Source organism: Pseudorca crassidens, chromosome 5 (genome assembly GCF_039906515.1).
Source record: "Pseudorca crassidens isolate mPseCra1 chromosome 5, mPseCra1.hap1, whole genome shotgun sequence".
Taxonomy (NCBI): domain Eukaryota; kingdom Metazoa; phylum Chordata; class Mammalia; order Artiodactyla; family Delphinidae; genus Pseudorca; species Pseudorca crassidens.
Genome location: NC_090300.1, coordinates 136,847,429 through 136,865,537, shown reverse-complemented (window position 1 = coordinate 136,865,537; position 18,109 = coordinate 136,847,429). Strand labels below are relative to the sequence as shown.

The 18,109-nt window shown below is 50.3% G+C and overlaps 1 protein-coding gene across 5 annotated transcripts in view; it reads left to right on the top strand.

Moving 5' to 3' along the window:
• The window catches only part of URB1 (URB1 ribosome biogenesis homolog), a 65,118-nt gene extending 47,590 nt beyond the window's left edge, over positions 1–17,528 (top strand). For 2 of the 5 annotated variants that reach the window (XM_067739339.1, XM_067739342.1), the window contains 10 exons: positions 306–408; positions 7,105–7,265; positions 7,710–7,821; positions 9,511–9,617; positions 10,136–10,279; positions 11,255–11,364; positions 12,846–13,043; positions 14,202–14,443; positions 15,118–15,687; positions 16,740–17,528. In XM_067739339.1, coding sequence (XP_067595440.1) covers positions 306–408; positions 7,105–7,265; positions 7,710–7,821; positions 9,511–9,617; positions 10,136–10,279; positions 11,255–11,364; positions 12,846–13,043; positions 14,202–14,443; positions 15,118–15,687; positions 16,740–16,921 — 1,929 coding nt within the window. In that variant the 3' untranslated portion in view covers positions 16,922–17,528. Of the gene's footprint in view, positions 1–305; positions 409–7,104; positions 7,266–7,709; positions 7,822–9,510; positions 9,618–9,801; positions 10,085–10,135; positions 10,280–11,254; positions 11,365–12,845; positions 13,044–14,095; positions 14,444–15,117; positions 15,688–16,739 lie in introns of those variants that run through there. The other 3 variants (XM_067739341.1, XM_067739343.1, XM_067739344.1) reach the window with 3 other exon arrangements.
• The last annotated feature ends 581 nt before the right edge of the window (positions 17,529–18,109 follow it).

The window sequence follows — 18,109 nt, the reverse complement described above, 5'->3', positions numbered from 1 at the left end:
TATAAGTAAAATTCCAACCATATGCAAAGGTACAGAGACAGGACCCATGTACCTACCACCCAGCTTCAAAACTTATCAGCACGGACCATACTTGTTTCTCTTATAACTTCTTTCCATCAAAGCAAATATCAAAGGTATAATTTCATGTACAAGCACTGTTGTTTTTTTTTTTTAATAGAACCATTTTTTAATGGGCTTGGATATTCATAATAATTTGAACTCTAGGTAATAGTGGGTAAACACTCACATGGTGTTACGCTTCTGCAGTTGCACCACACGTTTCTGTTTGTCTCGGGCTATTTCAGGACACACAGGAACCGATATTTAAAGACAGGAGCACGATGGATCTCAGTGACCTTTATGACCCCTGTTTCCTCCTTCATCTCTTCAGTGAATTGACCAGGCCAGGTAATTGCAGCCTTCCGGGTGGGTTGAGGGGCATGATTATTACCGTAATTACCAAATTAGGACCTTAATCTTGAAAATAATTCTTGAAGGATCTTCAGCTGCCTTCTCGCCTTTCCATTCCAGTGATTTTCAGCAAAGTAACAGTTAATGTTTTGAATCCACAGTGATTTTTTTTAACTATAATTTTAAAATCTGGGAGTGTCCCTTTGTCTTTGATGTTTTCCTAATTTTAGTGACAAGAGCATTTTCTGAATTTTCACTGAATAGTGGTCACATACCAGCAGAAATGAGAGACTTTGTCTTTGACAATGAGTGAGAGCCTGCTAAGGTTGGCTTTTTCTTGGTTTAAGTATATTTTTGAAATTGTATTTTGTGTCTACTACCCTGAGGGTGGGAATCTTTGTGGGTGAATGCTTCGGAGAGACAGAAAGAACAGAAATGTGTATCAGTACGTGCTGGTAAAGACCAGCGTCTGATTCCCGGCCGGTCAGGTCTGTTGGTTTGGGGCATTTTGTCGGTGATTGGTGTGTATTTTTTTTGCGGTACGCGGGCCTCTCACTGCTGTGGCCTCTCCCGTTGCGGAGCACAGGCTCCGGACTCGCAGGCTCAGCGGCCATGGCTCGCGGGCCCAGCCACTCCGCGGCATGTGGGATCCTCCCGGACCAGGGCACGAACCCGTGTCCCCTGCATTGGCAGGCGGACTCTCAACCACTGCGCGACCGGGGAAGCCCTGAATTTGCGTTTTCTTAATGGCTAATGAAGATGAACATCTTGTGGCTTACGCACCATCTGTAATCCTCTTTGGTAAAGCATCAGTTCACGTCTTTTGCCCTTTTATTCTAATGGGTTTTGTTTGTTTGTTTGTTTTTACTGTTGAGCTTTGAGGGTTCTTTATATATTGTACCTATTAGTCCTTTGTTTGATATGTGATTTGCAAATATTTTCTCTCACTGTGTAGCTTATCTTTTCACCTTCTTAACAGAGTTTTTCAAAGAGCAGCAGTTTTCAATTTTGATGAAGTCCAGTTTATCAGTTCTTCCTTTTATGGGTCATGCTTTGGTGTCAAGTCTTAAGAACTCTTTGCCCACCGCTCCATCCTAAAGAATTTCTCCCATGTTTATTTCTGAAAGTTTTATAGTTGTAGGTTTTACATTTAAGTCTGTGGCCTATTTTGAGTTAATTTTTGTATAAGGTGTGAAGTTTAGGTCCAGCTTTGTTTTCTCGCCTGTGGGTGTTCCGATCCCGTCCCCACTTGTCGGTCCTCCATCTGTCCTCCTCGCCCTTCCTCCTGGTTACTGCCGGGCTGGGGAGTCCCGGTGCCCCTGCATTGACACTTCCTGGCTGGGAGGGCAGGAGTGGCCATTACTGCTCTTCACGTGGCCTCCACTGGCACCAAGCAGGAGCCTCGTCCTTCCTCTGTATTAGGGTCCCTCCGATGCCCAGTGGGGACCAGCCAGCATGAAGCCTGAGGGGCTCCCTCACTCCTCCCTCCTGGTTGTAATGGCCGTGTAGATTAGGTGCACCAGGAAACCATGCCTCACTGATTGCCCTGTTTTCTCCCCTTTTAAACTTGATGGTCTTTTTATACTCAAATGCTCTTCCTTATGGACTTGCTGATCCTCTACCACTGCCCTTAGTTCCTAACAGAAAGATGAGAGGGCTGTGTTCTCAGAGACTAGCCTCTCCATGAACACTGGGTTCTGTGGCTGAGCTAGAGTTTCTTTGCAAGAGAGCAGGGGCATTTCCTTTCATGCACATGTCAGATGGTGATGATGGCCAGCAGATATCTTAACTGCCCTGGTGGCTTTTAGCAGCGACCAAGGGAGGCACATCTACTGCGCTCTTTGATTCCCCCCAGGTCTTGGCAGTGCTGGCTAAGTCTGTTTCTCATCAAACATGAAAATAGATTTTCCACAGTCTAAAAATACGATGCAACTTGAGTGAATTATAACAAATCATTTAGTCTGTTGCTCTTTCAGGAGAGCTTTTAGGAGACAGAAGGCAAAGGCTTGGAAAACAGTAGAGAAATAGTAAAAATCAGGGCAGTGTTTTTCCCAGAATCTTGGATAGTGGGGGTAAGGGGGAAGGACAGGATCTGGAAGGCCTTTTGTGAAGAGAGGTAACTAGTAGATGCTCTTTCAAGTTAGGGAAATCTCCAAATACAGCCTCTTTTACATTTTATTGGTATAATATAGGTAGAAAAATTTGCAGAGCATGTCTACCCAGAAAGGACTTGCAGTAGCTTAAAATACTGCTTATACCAAAATCATTCATGTTGAAGTAGAAAATTTTAAAAAGCATATAAGTGGATAGGGAAATAGTTATGCAAAACAAATAAGCAAACCAAGAAAAACTAGGTTCATTAAATTTTGCTCTGGGCTACTTATAATCCAGAACAACAAAAAAAATGGAAGCATAATATTTTAAACAAATTTCATCATCTGATAAAAGGAAGTAATACCAGTTCAACAGGAGAGAAAAATTCCTAGCAGTAAAATGATAAGTTGAACAGAACAGAAATCTGTGAACAGTATAATGGCCAAAGGTTTACTGTGGTTGAATTGTCACGAATCTGTTTTTTCGTTTTATTACTTTTTAAAAAGTTACTATTCCATTTACTGTTGCCCTGGTGGATCACTAAACATGAACAGTGTTTTAAGTAAACTTTTATTGAAGTGTGATATATAGACACCAGTGCAAATCATATACGTGTGGCTCAAGTTTTGGTGAAACCACTGGCCAGATAGGAACAGAACAGAATCGGCAGCTCCTCCTCGGGCCCCTTCCTGGCCAGGCCCCTTCCTCCCCAGTAGGGACCAGTGTCCTGTATTTGAACTTTACGTAAATGGCATTAAACACTTTCTATTCTTTTGTATGAGCTTCGTTTATCTACGTTATATTTGTGGGATTCATCCATGCTGTGTGTAGCACAGGTTCTCCACAGCATGTTTTTACTTCCTGCAGTGGCACCCGGGTCCAAGTGTTGCTCAACATTCTGCAGTCCTCAATTGGGTCACCTCCTCCTGCCTCCCGCCTCTGGTGACCACAAATCTGATTAGTTTGTGTGCGTGGTGGCCAGGCTTCAGAGAAACTCGTCTCACTGCCTTTGCTGAAGACGGAACCTGTTTTCTTAACCTCACTGCTTCTTTTCTGTGAGTCCTTGGCTGGAAAGCAGGGCCAGCCAAGGCTGTTAGCAATGGCAGTGACAAATGATTTTTCCACAGCAAATTCTTGTCCTCAAGAGAACCGGGCTGAACTCTTTGGCTTCTAATTCACAGAACAGGGAGGCCCCACGTGCGGTTCTCACCAGACCACTGGGCACAGGCTCCATGGACCGCTCCCTGTGACGAGCCTTCCTGGCCAGGCCGCCTCTAGGAGGTGGTGTGGGAGGAGGCGTGATGAACAGCTCTTTATGCTCCGACAGCACAGCTGCACTGCCACCAAAGCCCGTAAAACGTGGGGTGCTTTTTCTTTTAATCCTTGATAATTGTCCTGGTTAAGCCATTTTGGTTTGAAAATCTGTTATCACAAGGCCGAATCTCTATTTATGAAGTTCTTAAAACAAAGAGAATGGTATTTATAACTATTTTTTGATAGCCTATTATGTTTTCAACACTCAAGGGAAGCTCTTTTCCATACATGTTACAAAGCCAAGACTTCCGGAGAATAACAGAGATGACCACAGAACATGAAATTGACTTTTCCTCACGGACATGTGGAAAATCCTTTTGTCTTAGAGAGTATCAGTGATTACTAAAAATATCCCTGCTGAGTACTAGCTATTTTTAGTGAGTGTAATATTAAATGTTTAGAGTGTTCTCTTTTCCAGATTTATTCCATTTATGTGTGTTTGTTATGTAGGTATGGAGGTATCTTAAACATATTTCATCTTTTCCAAAACAATATAATTTTATCCCTCAGTTTGACGCTTTGTAAAGCATTTGGCATTTTTTCCCCTTCCCATCAAAAGTAGTCACTTGTTAGAAATGAGAAAATTTAGTCCATAAGCTGTTAGAGCCCAAGAGTCTTCTGATTATTCTTTTTCCATCCTTTTACTTTTTCTTTCCTTCCAGTTTTATTGAGATATAATTGGCATACAGCACTGTATAAGTTTAAGGTGTACAACATAGTGACTTGACTTAACATACATCATGCAGCGATTACGACAGTAAGTTTAGTGAACATCCGTCATCTCATATACATATAAAATTAAAGAAATATAAAAAATTTTTTTCCTTGTGATGAGAACTCAGCATTTCCTCTCTTAACAACTTTCATATATAACATATGGCAGTGTTGATTATATTTACCATGTTGTACATTGCATCCCTCGTACTTATTTATCTTATAACTGGAAGTTTGTGCCTTTTGACCGCCTTCATCCATTTTCCCTCCTCCTACCTCCTGGCTCTGGTGACCACAAATCTGATCTCTTTTCCTGTGGGTTTGTTTGTTTGTTGTTTTCAAGTATAGTTGACCTACAACACTGTTAGTTCCTGGTGCGTAACATAGTGATTACCTATTTCTGTACATTTCAAAATAATCACCACTCTATCCTTTTACTTAAAATCTGCATCTTGAGGTTAAAAGTGGTTTCCTGTAGACAGCGTATACTTGGGTTTTGTTTTTATATCCAATCTGACCGTCTCTGCCTTTTAATTGGAATGTATATACCATTTACATTTAATGTGATTATCAATCTGATCCCACTTTATCTGCTTTTTTGGCTTTTAGCTATAATTTGTGTGTGTGTGCTTGTCAGCATATGTATGTGGGTGTGTGTGTACATGTGTTTTTGTGTGCATGTGTGTGTTGGTTGCTTTAGGGTTTATGGTATACATCTTCAATTTATTGTGGTTTACTTTCAAGTGAGATTATACCACTTCATGGATAGTAGAAGCACCTTACAATAATATATATCTCTCCCTTCCTGGCTTTGCGCTATAATTATCATACTTTTTCCATCTGTTGATAAATGTTAAAAAGCCTACAATATGTGGTTGTTTTTGCTTCAGACTGTCAATTACCTTTTCAAGGGATTTAAATATTTTGTTTACCCCATAGTTACCATTCCTTGTTCTCTTCATTCCTTTGTGTAGATTCAGATTTCCATCTTCTATCATTTTCCTTCTCATCAAAATACTTTTAAGAATTCTTATAGTTCAAGGCTGTTGGTGATCAGTTCTTTCAGCTTTTCAGTCTTAACTTTTGAAAGATTTTCATGGGGTAGGAAATTCTCAGTTGACAGGTTTTTTTCTCATTGTACTTTAAAGACGTTGTCACCTTGATTCTGGATTGCATTGTTTCTAACAAGAAACAGTGTTCTTATCTTTGTTCCGCTCTATGTTTTGTGACCACTTTTAAGATTTTTTTAATCACCAGTTTCAAGCAATTCGATTATGATAAGGCTGGGTGTAATTTTCTTTATGTTTTTTGTGTTTGGGGTGTTCATTGAGCTTCTTGGGCCTGTAGGTCTGTGGTTTTGTCAAATTTGGAAAAGTTTTGGCCATTATTTCTTCATTTTTAGGGACTCCAGTTATACATGCATTAGCCTGCTTGAAATTGTCCCACAGCTCAGTGATGCTCATGCTTTTAAAATTCTTCTTTCTCTCTGTGTTTCAGTTTGGTTAGATTCTGTTGCTGTCTTCAGGTTCACTGTTCTTTTTTTCTTCAATGTCTAATCTGCTGATCAGCCCATCTGATGCATTTTTCTTTTTTGTTTGTTTGGTCTTTTGTTTGTTTTATTGAAGTATAGTTGATTTACAGTTTGCTTTATTGAAGTATAGTTGATTTACAGTGTACTTATGTCAAACCTAATCTCCCAGTTCATCTCACCCTCCCCAGGTGACCTGTCCCTGTTCTGAGGTTTTTCTTGACAATGTTTATATTGTAAAAAGGCCTGGGTTTTTGTTAAGGAGGATTTGAAGTGTCCTGAATTGCAGGTGTGATCAAGTGGGTCCCCTCATGTATCCGACCTTCTCTCCCGTCACATCCTCTCCTGGAGTAACGTGCGTTTTTCAGGGCCTCACAGGTGATGAGAGAATGTCAGCCAGCCAGCTCTGGGCTGTAGCTTTTGTTCAGGCTTGGTGAGCCACTCTTCTGTGAGATTTCTGTCATTTGTTTGAAGAAAGAGCTAGGGTTGCAGAGTGGATATAAGTTAATCCTTCGTAACATCGATAGTCCAGCTCAGACCAGTTCGCATTGGCTGTATCTCCCAGCATTGCCACCTTACGTATTTTCCTTGGCTGTGTTTGTAGGTGGGAACTCAGAGGCCGAGGGCTGAACACAGTAGACCCGAGAGCCGGCTTTCTCTGCTGACCCTCCGGTTGTGTCCCCCAGGCCTCCGCATGCTGGGATCTCAGTGGCGGGTCCGAATGTCACCTCTGATCTCTGGTTCACTGGGTATTTGTGAGAAGTAATGAAAGATTCCTGGGATTCTTGGGATTACAAGCATCTTAGAAACTGAAGGCATGTGGTTATTGCCACGGAAGGGGAGAGAGTCTTTTACCGGCTTCAGCAGACGTTAAGGAGTGCAGGAGGCAGACTTGCATTTCTTGTACCTAGCACGCACCCATAGCTGACGGTGGTAAGACGCGAGAGCAAATGGAATTCTCTGTGTTGCACGAGTGTCACAGAATCATAGCGTGTGTGTGTGTATGTGTGTGTGTAGTTAATGCTGTATTTTATTTCCCTCAGAATTTGTGGTGGATTGTCGGAAATTTGTGGATTCAAATGCTCTGGGCCTAACTGTCACAGCCCTCAGCAGCTACGACCCCCTGATGCGAGCCGCGGCCTACTCCGTGCTGGCAGCCTACTACTCACAGCTGGAGGGGGCACGCTTCCGGGAGCAGCCCCAGGTGAGCGGGGCTGCGGGGATGGCTCTCCGCCCGGCCTGGTGGAAGGATTTCCTAAGGAGATCAGAGGTGTTGCCGGGAGACTGATACAGGACAAAGTCTGTCCCCTGCTGGGGGAGGGGGGGTGATGCCTGAGGCTGTCTCGGGTCCTCAGCCCTGGGAGATGGAGACAGGTCTCCCCTTACAAGTGGTCTTCTTGTGTCGCGGTGGGCAGAGCAGTTCTAATTTCTGTTGAACTCAGGGGTGACGGCAGCTGTCACCCAGGACACACAGAGCCTCAGAAGCTGCGCCCTGAGGTGGTGGGGACAGGCGTCACCTTGGGTGGTCCCTGGGGTGCGAGGAGCAGGCCACTCTGCAAAGCCGTGGTTTAGGCTGTACAAGATAAGGCTGATCACAGACGTTCTGCAAATTCTCTTTTTTTTTCCGCCCCTTTTTCCTGGTTTGAAGGTACTGTACCTGTTGGACGTAGTCCGGAACGGGATCCGAACTAAGAACATGAGACTCACCTTCACCTTGACTCTCTTCATCGCCAAAGCAGCCTTGCAAATTTTGAAACCAGGTACCACTGACAGAATCAGGTTGGGGTGAGGTGGAAAGTTTGAGGCTGAGCAAGGCCACTTGGAGGCGTTCATCCTGCAGGCGTAACCAGTCCCCCACACAGGTGAGGGAGACGGATCAGGGTCACACGTGCACGGCGCAGAAGAGTGTGTATGATGGGGGAGATGATGTGTTCCTGTTTGCCTGTAGGGGTGTAAAGCTGTGGTAAAGCAAATCACAGCTCCCACCAAAGGGCTGCTCGGGGGCCTCACGGATCCGTACGCGAGCGCTTAGAGGGACCTGACACGGAGGCCCGTCCGTGTTGGCAGCTGCCGCTCTGAGCTCGGGGGTCAGCGTCAGTGTAGCTCACCAGCCAGAGGACAAGCGGCCTGTGGGTCCCGTGCAGGTGTCACCCAGGGCATGGAACACGAAACACTCCACTTTGTTCCTCACAGCAGGGCAGCGCCGAGGTACTGTGAGCACAAGTCAGTCTATCATAGGACCTTTTTTTTTTTTTTTTGTAATTAGTGAAAAGTCGTAGAATGTTGATAACGTTAGGGACCACAGGGTTCTTTGGAGGTAACATGGTTGTTTTTAGATGAGGAGACAGCTTCCCAGCTGGGGCCCCCAAGGTTAAATAGCTTGTTCAAGGCCCCACAATCAACCTGTAGTCAAGTTGCTGTTAGAATTCAGATTTGATTTTCACGTCCTCAGTATCTTTATTTTTGGCTGCATTGGGTCTTTGTTGCTGCGCGCGGGCTTTCTCTAGTTGTGGCGAGCGGGGGCTGCTCTTCATTGCGGTGCGCGGGCTTCTCATTGTGGTGGCTTCTCCTGTTTCAGAGGACGGGCTCTAGGCACTCAGGCTTCAGTAGTTGTGGCTCGCGGGCTCCAGAGCGCAGGCTCAGTAGTTGTGGCACACGGGCTTAGTTGCTCTGCGGCATGTGGGATCTTCCCGGACCAGGGTTTGAGCCTGTGTCCCCTGTGTTGGCAGGCGGATTCTTAACCACTGTGCCACCAGGGAAGTCCCCCCGTATCATTTTTATTACATGTTTTTTTCTTTACCTTAGAAATTACGGGAGGAAAGAAGGTAATTAGCCATTTAGACTCCAAAGGAACAAACTTCTGTGAAAATACCCCAGCAGAGGTCACGGTGGATGGCCTTGGCCTCCCATCCAGTCTGTGCCCCCCAGGCAAGCTGTCCCACATCAGACCTCCTGTCGGTGTTGGAGCACAGGGCAGCAACAGTGGTCCAGGGTTGGGACCGGGGGAGGAGGTGTCGGCCCCGTTGCATTCAAGGGCCACACCCAGGGCGCGTGTGAGCCCCCTTTGCTGTGGCGGTTTCCTCAGTGGGAGGCCGATGGGCTGGGTGTTAGCCCTGTGCTGTCTGAAGTGTGGCCAGGCCCCACTCTCCCCACCAGCTGATTAGAGTTTAGGCAGTGGGCTGATGCCTGGGGAGGGGTGACGTCTCCGAAGGACTGGACATCCTCACGTGGTTCCTGGGCCGCAAGAGAAGCCCGTGTGCTGTGTAGAACTAAGGTGTCTTAACTGCGTTTTAATTCTTGAGAACTAATAACCTGGATAAGGATTGGAAAGCCCCGAGGGGGCAGGGATTTATGTCTGACCGCCCCCCAGGGCCCTGCTCCCCTGCTCCAGCCGGCCACGGGGTGTCCTGTTGGCACTATGGTGAGTGACTGTCTGCTCGTGTTCACAGAGGAGCACATGTATTTGAAGGTCAACAGGTTCCTGCTGTCCCACGAGTACCTGAACATGAACAAAGTCCCAGGCTTCTACCAGTTCTTCTACAGCTCGGACTTCGAGGTAAGGCCCTGCGGTCTCGGGGTCCTGGAAAGACTCCTAAATGGGGTGCTCAGCCACTGCGCTGATGTTTCCCCGAGGAGACTGTCAGCTGCAGAGCACAGGCTGGGGTGGAGCTCGGGGCCAGGCGGGCCTGTGTGTGGAAACGCCTCCCATTCCACACCTTGATTCTTGGGTGTCTTCTCAGACCTCACAGACTGCTCCAGAGGCCTCGAGTCATGGCCTCCTCGTTGTATTTTCTTGGCGAAGCCCTGGGTTGAATACTAAAGTGCTTTTACAGAACACCCCCTGTGGGTAAGCACAGTTCACTGTGTAAACTTGACTTGGTCCCTTATTCCTGACCTGGAGAAATGGAAGCAGAGAGGAGATGGAGGGTTTTTAATAACATACCCAGAAACGGAGGGTGGGGGCGGCTGTGCTGCAGCCTTTGCCCCCAGTTGAAAGTACTGGCGTTGGAAGAGTTTTCAGGGGAAAAGGCCTTCACTTATTTAACAATAGTTTCTTGGTTGCTTGGGTTACAGCAGAAGACGGAGCGGGAGTGGATGTTTGGGCTTCTGCGCCAGGGGATGCGGGACAAGTACTGCTACGAGCTCTGCGCCAGGCGGGGCGTCCTCCACGTCATCCTGTCCTTCTTCAGCAGCCCGCTCTGCGACGACGTGGCCCAGGTAGGCGGCCAGCGCTCCTGGGGGGCTGAGGCCTGGGCCCTTGCACGGGGTGCCATCTGCCAGCCACGTCCCCGTGGAGTCTCACCCAGCCTGGCCTCCCGATTCTACGTTAGCTTCCAGTGCCCTGGCCTGGGGGCAGGGCCTGTGGAGAGGGAGGGGGGTGATGGGTACCCAGGTGGCTCTGGAATGGCTGAAAGCTCTAGAAACTCGTCACCCCATAAATGACTGAGGTGCTTGGAGACACGCCCGAGCCACCAGGATGTCTCACGATGCACAGAAGCTGCAGGTTCTCAAAACCCGGCTGGGAAAATGAGTCGGGAGTCGAGCCTGCCTGCCTCACAGCTGACGAGGGAGTCTGCACGTTAGCTCTGCCCCTGGAGCCAGAGCTCATGTCGTGTGAGACGTAACTGGGAGAATTCGTCAGTGTTTTGATTGATTTCTAGCCGGGTCAGCTTCTGCTTGTGGTATCGTGTAAAATGTGGGTAAACAGGAGTGAGTTTGAATAACCCGAATTCGAGTGCGGTAGATTTCTATTTCTTACAGCATGTGAGGACTCTAAGGCACCCGGTTAACAGCTCCAGCGGGAGTCCCACCGTTCCGTCCCCTCCAGGTGGCAAAATCAAGGCAATGAATGGGCCGCCCGCAGTTCATGGCTGGGCTAGAAACGGGTCCGCCCTCCTCCCCCCTCAGGCTGCCCCAGATGCGGGCCGAGTGGCTTCCGTGCTGCATCTCTGCTTGTGGTGGACTAGCGGGTGGGCGGCCCCGGGCCCGAGCTCGCTGTGGCCGTCTGTGTGCTCTGGCCGTCACTGTGGGGAAGGGTGGTCCCACGCGGCCACCACCCTTACGGACTTAGCAGATGGTACGTGCAGCCCCCGCCTGTAACTGGAACATAGCATTCTGTTTTTTAAAGTGTTCCCTGGATCAAGTAAGTCAGGTTTTCCCACTGAAGAGTAACTTTCTGTTCTGGGTTTGCAGAATTGGGTTTTGGAAATTCTGCAGAATGCTGCCCGGGATGCCAAATCTGCCTATGAGATCCTGCGGGATTACAGCCTCTTAACGTGGATCCTACACATCCTGGAGAGCAAGTAAGCACCGTGTGTGTTTGTGTGTGTGTGTGTGTGTGTGTGTGTGTGTGTGTGTATCTGTGTCTGTCTGTGTAACTGTGTCTGTGTGTGTCTGTGTCTGTGTGTGTCTGTATGTGTGTGTGTCTGTGTCTGTGTGTGTGTGTGTGTGTGTGTGTGTGCTGTGCGTCAAGCAGAAGGAGGTGACACGGAGACCGTGGCACCTCCTGCCATCTCTCGTGTCCGCTGGAAGTGTCCCAGAGAATCTGTGTTCCCGAAACAGCATCCTCTACACCACCTTTCCGTCTCTTGTGCCAGGTCCAGGCTCCTCCCCTGGAGTGGGGTCCCCCATCTGAGGTTTCAAGATCTCTGCCCTTCCTGAGGCAGAAACAGGGAGCTCCTGTTTCAGGAACGCTCATGCGGTGATGTGCGTTCGCACTCCACTCCCGCCCAGGGTCAAGGTGCTCGGCGAAGAGCCGGTGCCGGAGCAGCATTGAGGGCTGGAGTGGGTGTTTGTCTTGTTACTGGGGCTGCTGTCACCGGGTGGCTCAAACGACACAGTTTCATTTTCTCGCCTTCTGGAGGCTGGAAGTCTGAGATCAGGGGGCCAGCATGGTTGGGTTTGGTGGGAGCTCGTTTCCTGGCAAACACACTGCTGACTATGTCCTCACATGACCAGGGAGAGAGAATAAGAGAGCTCTGGTCCCTTTCTCTTCTTACAGGACATTAATCCCATCATGGGGGCTCCATCCTCATGACTTCTAAACCTAATGGCTTCCCAAAGGCCCCACCTCCAAATATAGTCCCACTGGGGTTAGGGCTTCAGCATCTGAATGGGGCGGGGGACACGCTTCAGTCCATAGTGTGATCTGTTTTGATTCCTAACACTCTCCTAACTTTGAGGCTGTGTGAAAAGATGAAGACCTTGTCTCAGCAGACAGCCCTTGGTGGCAGGGATCTTTCTTTCAAACAGCTACCTATGATGATAAGCCTGGGGATATCCAGGCTCTTTCATGCATTTTTTTTCCCTTTTGTGCATTTTTTAAAAAGAATTAAAAGATTTTTCTCTGAAAGAAAGTGATGTCTTATATCTAAAGGCAGCATTGGCTGATTACCTGTTCCTGGCTGTTACCTTTATGCTTCAGGGTTGAGTTGTTCTCGTGGGCGGGAAGCCTCTTCTTACGGTGCCGCAGCAGCTCCAGAATGTCCCTCAGTGGGGACTGAGGTGGTTGGCTGTCTAGAAAGGAGGGTTGGGGCCTCGCCCTGGGGTGGAGCTGCGTTTCTATAGCGGACATCCTGTGTTCACTTAGATGCTGTGTCCCCCTCTTTGGGGGCTGCAGCGGGAGGTACGAGGATAGATGGCTGGGGGAGAGGGGAGGAGTCTGCCACTTGGGATGGTCACCACCGTTGCAGTGTCTTCCATGGTTGCCGCCCACTCCCTCCAGGAGATGTCACTGGGAGGAGAGAATGTGACAGACAGTGGACTTTCCCACATTTGATTTCAGGTTCCTGGAGACTCAGCTGCTCTCCAACCTCATCTCCCTGCTGCACACGCTGTGGGTTACCACCCTGGGGGACAGAGGCTTGGAGGCAGGGGAGCAGCCTCCTTGCAAGCCTGGGTCCCAGGAGCCCCCGAAGCTGCTCGCCCTGCACTTGGTCGACGAGTTCCTCTACGTTCTCCTTGTGCTCACGAAGCACCTGAGGTAAGCCCCTCCCCACTGGCCATGACCGCTTGGAGGTCACGGCTCCACAGGTAGGCTCTGGGCGAGGGCTGCCATCCCTTCGGTGACGTCAGGAAACCTACTTCAGCTGCTCTTCTTTCCATGTCAACTTCAGGAGGTTCCTTTCAAGGCCCTGAGAACTTAGCACACTCGAAAATCCTGTCATTCCAGATCATTTTTAGCAGCAAACCATCTAGTGGACTTTTGGATCCAAGCACTCAAAATGTTTTATAGAAAGAACATATTTTCCATGATCTAAGCCTAGGAAAGTTAAGCTGCTCCCAAACTCGCCTCCGCTTTCATTAGCCTGTGGGCTCCCTTATCCATGAATTCCTTGAAAATTTCAGTATTTTCCCCTTGGAATTACACTCTTGGTTTCCTCAGGAGAGCTCAGTTCTTCTCGGATTCTACCGTGTTAGAGAAAATACACTGTGTGCCCTCAGATTTCTGACTTGGGAGCAGGGGTGTGCTGACTGAAGCCAGAGGATCGACAGCCAGTGGACTGTCATCTCAGAACGAAACTTTCTTGATAAAGAACCGGCGGGCATTTGGTTTTCTGTTGTTCGGAATTCAATTGCTGGATTCATGCCAGAGCGCCCGTTTCTTATTTTGGGGTTGTCCCGAGACACGCTGGTCTCTGAGAACCGATTGTTATTCAGAATACTGATTGTGAATGTTAAAATTGTGGAAGGCAGATGGGTTTGAATTTTAAATTCCTTAGAACTCGGAGGGACGTGCGTCCCCGCAGTGCCCACCGTCAGGTTTGGCCGTGGGTGTGCCGTCCCCGGGCTTTGCCGAGCCTTTTCCCTCGAGGCTGAGAGTTCCTGAGTTGGAGAGGAACTGGCGGTCCTGGAGCTGTTTAGCGTGGCAGCGGGCACCCTCACCGCAGGCTCTGCCCAGCTCTCCCGGTTTCCAGAGCGCTTTCTGTGCCTCCAGGGTGGAGCTCAGACTCCGGGCCCCATTCTGCCTCCCCTGGAGGGGCTCCCCGTTTCCTGCGCTGTGCGCTGGGCTCCACGCTCTTGTCCGTTGTGAAGGGTCGCCCGGGCTGAGAGTGGACGGTGTGCTGAGCTGCAGGACGAGGTCCTGGGCTGCCGGACAAGGAGGTGGCCCTGGCTCAGTCCGTGGCGTTGGCTCCCGCAGGCCCGCCTTGGCCTCCACCCAGCTCACCAGCTTCTTCGGGGCACTCGACTCCGTGCTGAGGTACCGGGCCACCGTGCTGCAGGCCTTCAGGGACATGAACCGCTTCACCGTGAACGAGACTGTGCTGTCCACCAGGGATGCCCTCGTCCTCCTGCACCAGTGGAGCCTCGTCGAGAGAGACGTCAGGCTCCAGGAGGACCTGAGAGCAGCCGCGGAGAGATGCCAAGTCAGGGAGCTGCTGAGTGAGTGTCGGACCCGCTCCCCAAGCTGTGCTCGCTGCCCCGCGGAGCAGCCGGCGTCTTACCGTCCCTGAGCGGCATGTCTGCAGCTTAGAGACAGGGCCTGTCCGGCTTCATAGCCCGAGAGGGAGCAGGGGGCCGGCTTTGAGTCCCAGCTCTGCCGCTAACCAGCGCTCAGCTGCCAAGATAGCAGTAACGACGGGTCACAGGGAAGCACTGAGCACTCGCTGTGCTCCAAGCGTGGGGACGCATCCCGGGAGGGCACAGCCCGTGGGCCGCCCCACCATCTGCATCTGTGTGTGTGTTAGGGGGTGGGCGGAACACCAGTCTCACCACCTTTTCTCTTTCCTCTGTGTGTGTGTGTGCGCGCATATGTATGTGTGTGTGTGTGCGTGTATGTGTGTGCGTCCGTGTGCACGCACGTATGTGTGTGCATGTGTGTATGTGTGTGTGTGTGGTGTGTGTGTATGTGTGTGTGCGTGTGTGTGGTGTGCGTGTGTGTGTATGTGTGGTGTGCGTGTATGTGTGTGGTGTGTGTGTGGTGTGTGTGCATGTGTTGTGTGTGTGTGCGTGTGTGGTGTGTGTGTATGTGTGTGTGGTATGTGTGTGTGCGTGTATGTGTGTGGTGTGTGTGTATGTGTGTGGTGTGTGTGCGTGTGCGTGTGTGTGTGTGACAGAAATGCTCAAGGATAAGAACAAGCCAGTTGGGCCAGCCCGAGCCAAAGGCCTCCGGGGCCGGAAGCGGAGGCCTGGGGAGGCCGAGGAGGAGGTGGACCCCAAGCTGCCGGCGTCCACCTTGGAGGCGTGCAGGGGCCTCCTGAGGTCCATCCTGACCCACTGGGGGCCCGTGTTTCCTGACCCCGAACCTGAGAGCGAAGGCCTAGGCCCCGTGGGCGCCGTCACCGTCCTGGTGGCCGGCTGGGTGCTGCGCTCCGCGGCCGCGAGCCCGCTCGGCCGGGTGGAGACGGCGGGCCTCCTGGGCTGGCTCAGGAACCGCATCTTGCCGCGGCCAGCGGTGGTGGCCGACCTCCTTCAGGACAGCGCCGTGGCGAGCGGCATGTTCAGGCTGTATAGCAGGTTCTGCGGCGCCGAGGGGCTGGCGGGGCCCGAGCAGAGCGCGGCCAGCCTCTTCAACGCCGTCATGCTGCAGCTGGGGGCGGCCCGCGGCCCCGCCGGGAGCCCCTACCGGCCGATACTCGAGGCCGTCCACCGCTCTTCTCTGAACGCGGAGGATGCAGCCACGCGAGGTAAGCCTGGTGCTCAGGTCGGAGGCTGAAGAAACGCGGGAGTGGGCCTGGGGTGGGGCGCATCTCCTGTTCCTTAGAGCCTGTCGTAAGCCTTTGGGGGCCCCTCTCCACGGTTCTGAGGATCGCGGAGAGGGCCACGGGGCCCTGAGTGTAGGGGGAGAGGAAATCTCTGCCTTTGCCTTCAGGTGAGAGAGACCTTTAGTGATGGTTTTGCTTACAGTGGAGAAAGGTGCTCACGTCACAGCCTTGCGTCCCACCGGGACGCTCTGTTGCAGAGCAGTGGCTTCCCTAAGTTTCTATCGTTATTACCCACGTGAAGAGTTATGTTTCCTGTCATGGCCAGGTGTGTGTGTGTGTGTGTGTGTGTGTGTGTGTGTACATTTGAGCACACGTGCACAAGAGCACACACATGCGCACACACACACACAAGTCACACAATTTATGTGCTTGGCGCTTAGCAGGTTCTTAGTAAAGGTGTGACTGCACAGACGAGGGCACAGCAGAGGCTGTAGGAGGACAGGAGGGAGGCTGTGACCATGTGCAGGTGGCTCCTTCATCCGGGAGGGTGGGCCCTTCACTGGGGATGAGGGACACGAGGGGGAGCAGGGAGGGGGGCGGGCCCACAGCGCAGCAGGTGAGCTCACCTGGTGGCCGGGGTGCCCTGCCCTCTCCTGTGGCCTCCGTCGGGGAATTGAATCTGGGCCTGTAAACCTTCTCACCTGTGCCGCTGAGGGGATGATGGGAAGTGACTCCGGGCTGCTCCTCCCCAGCTTCGGTTGTGGTTCTTGGCCTGGGTGGTCAGCACCACGGAAGAGGCTTGACTTGTAGTAACTTTTTTTTACATTTCACACACATTCATCGCATGAAAAGATAATTTTAAAATGAGCAAGAAAGGTTGACTTATAGTCAAGCAAAGGTGGAATTAATTTATGGCAGTGCGCGCTCACTGCTGTCTGGGGCTTTGCACAGCCCCGGGCCCTTGTGCATGTGGGCGGGTGACTTGTTTTCCGACTGACCGGATTGCGTTCTAATGGGCTTGTCCCTTTCCTCAGCCACTGCTGCGTTCCTGGTGTCTCTGTACATTAAGGACGTCTGGCTGGGGGCCCAGCGGCCAGACACCCTCTTGACCCACGTCCGGATGGTCCTCGACGCCTCGGAGGACGTAGAAGGTGGTGACGAGGAGGCCGTCGTCAGGCTCTGCAAGGACATCGCGGCCGCGATCCCTGACACTTAACCCCCTGCGGCTGGCGCTTCCGGCTCCAGGCTCTAGGAGTCAGGTTGAGTCAAGGGTTTCCATGGAAGGCCTGCGAGATGACAAGCTCTGAATGTTGACCAGGTGTCCTGACAGGAAAAGTTGGCTTCATTTAACTGACTGATAAATAATAAGCTCAAGGGACCACGTGTGCGAAGCAGTCAGGGTTACAGTGGGCTTGGGGACCTTCGGGCCGTGAGCCCCAGTCAGCGATGACCCTTCCTCTTAGGGGCTCATTGTTCCTCAAAGAAATACCACAAATCGAGGTGGCGCTTCTGAGTGCGTAAGGGATTCATGGACTTTAAAGCCGAAGTGTCCAGAGATATATGAGGCAGAAGAGCAAGAAGAGAGACGTGTAAAGTTTGCCTTAAGGCTTTAAAACAAAGCTTTGTGGAACTTTTTGAATGAATAAGCCCTGCCAGTGTTGTGTTAAGTTATTTTAGGAAATAAAAAGGATGTTACACTAAATCCTTAAAGTATGGAATTGTTTTGACTTCTGCTTTGGAAAGACAGCCTATATTTTTAAAACTTCTGTTTCAAAGGGGGATTTAGAATTTTATAACTTGTTAATAAACGTCTATTTTTGTTAGGTTTTTGTGTTTTGTTTAATTGATGTGATCACAGGCTCTTTTTATTCTACAGAGACCTGCATTTCAGAGGTCAGGATTTGACTTGTAAGATTCCTACATTAACTGATACTGTAGCTGACGAACGTTGACTATGAAGTTTCATGGGTTTCCCAGATAAAACTTGGTCCTGATCACTTAAAGCTCTGCATGTACCCTCCTGCACACCCAGGTAGGTGCCCAGGGGTCTGCTGGGCCCTCGTGCCATGTCAGCACACGCATTCCCTGTCTGCCGCCTGGGAGGTGGCTGTTTATTTGCCCATATGATGTTTATTGCACTGGCAATGGCTTGATTTCAGCTTAAACATTTACACTTTTGTCTCCTTCCAGTGTCGTTTAGACTCTTTTCAGGTTTGTTTGTTTCTTTTTGCGGTACGCGGGCCTCTCACTGTTGTGGCCTCTCCCGTTGCGGAGCACGGGCTCCAGACGCGCAGGCTCAGCGGCCATGGCTCACGGGCCCAGCTGCTCCACAGCATGTGGGATCCTCCCGGACTGGGGCACGAACCCGTGTCCCCTGCATCGGCAGGCGGACTCTCAACCACTG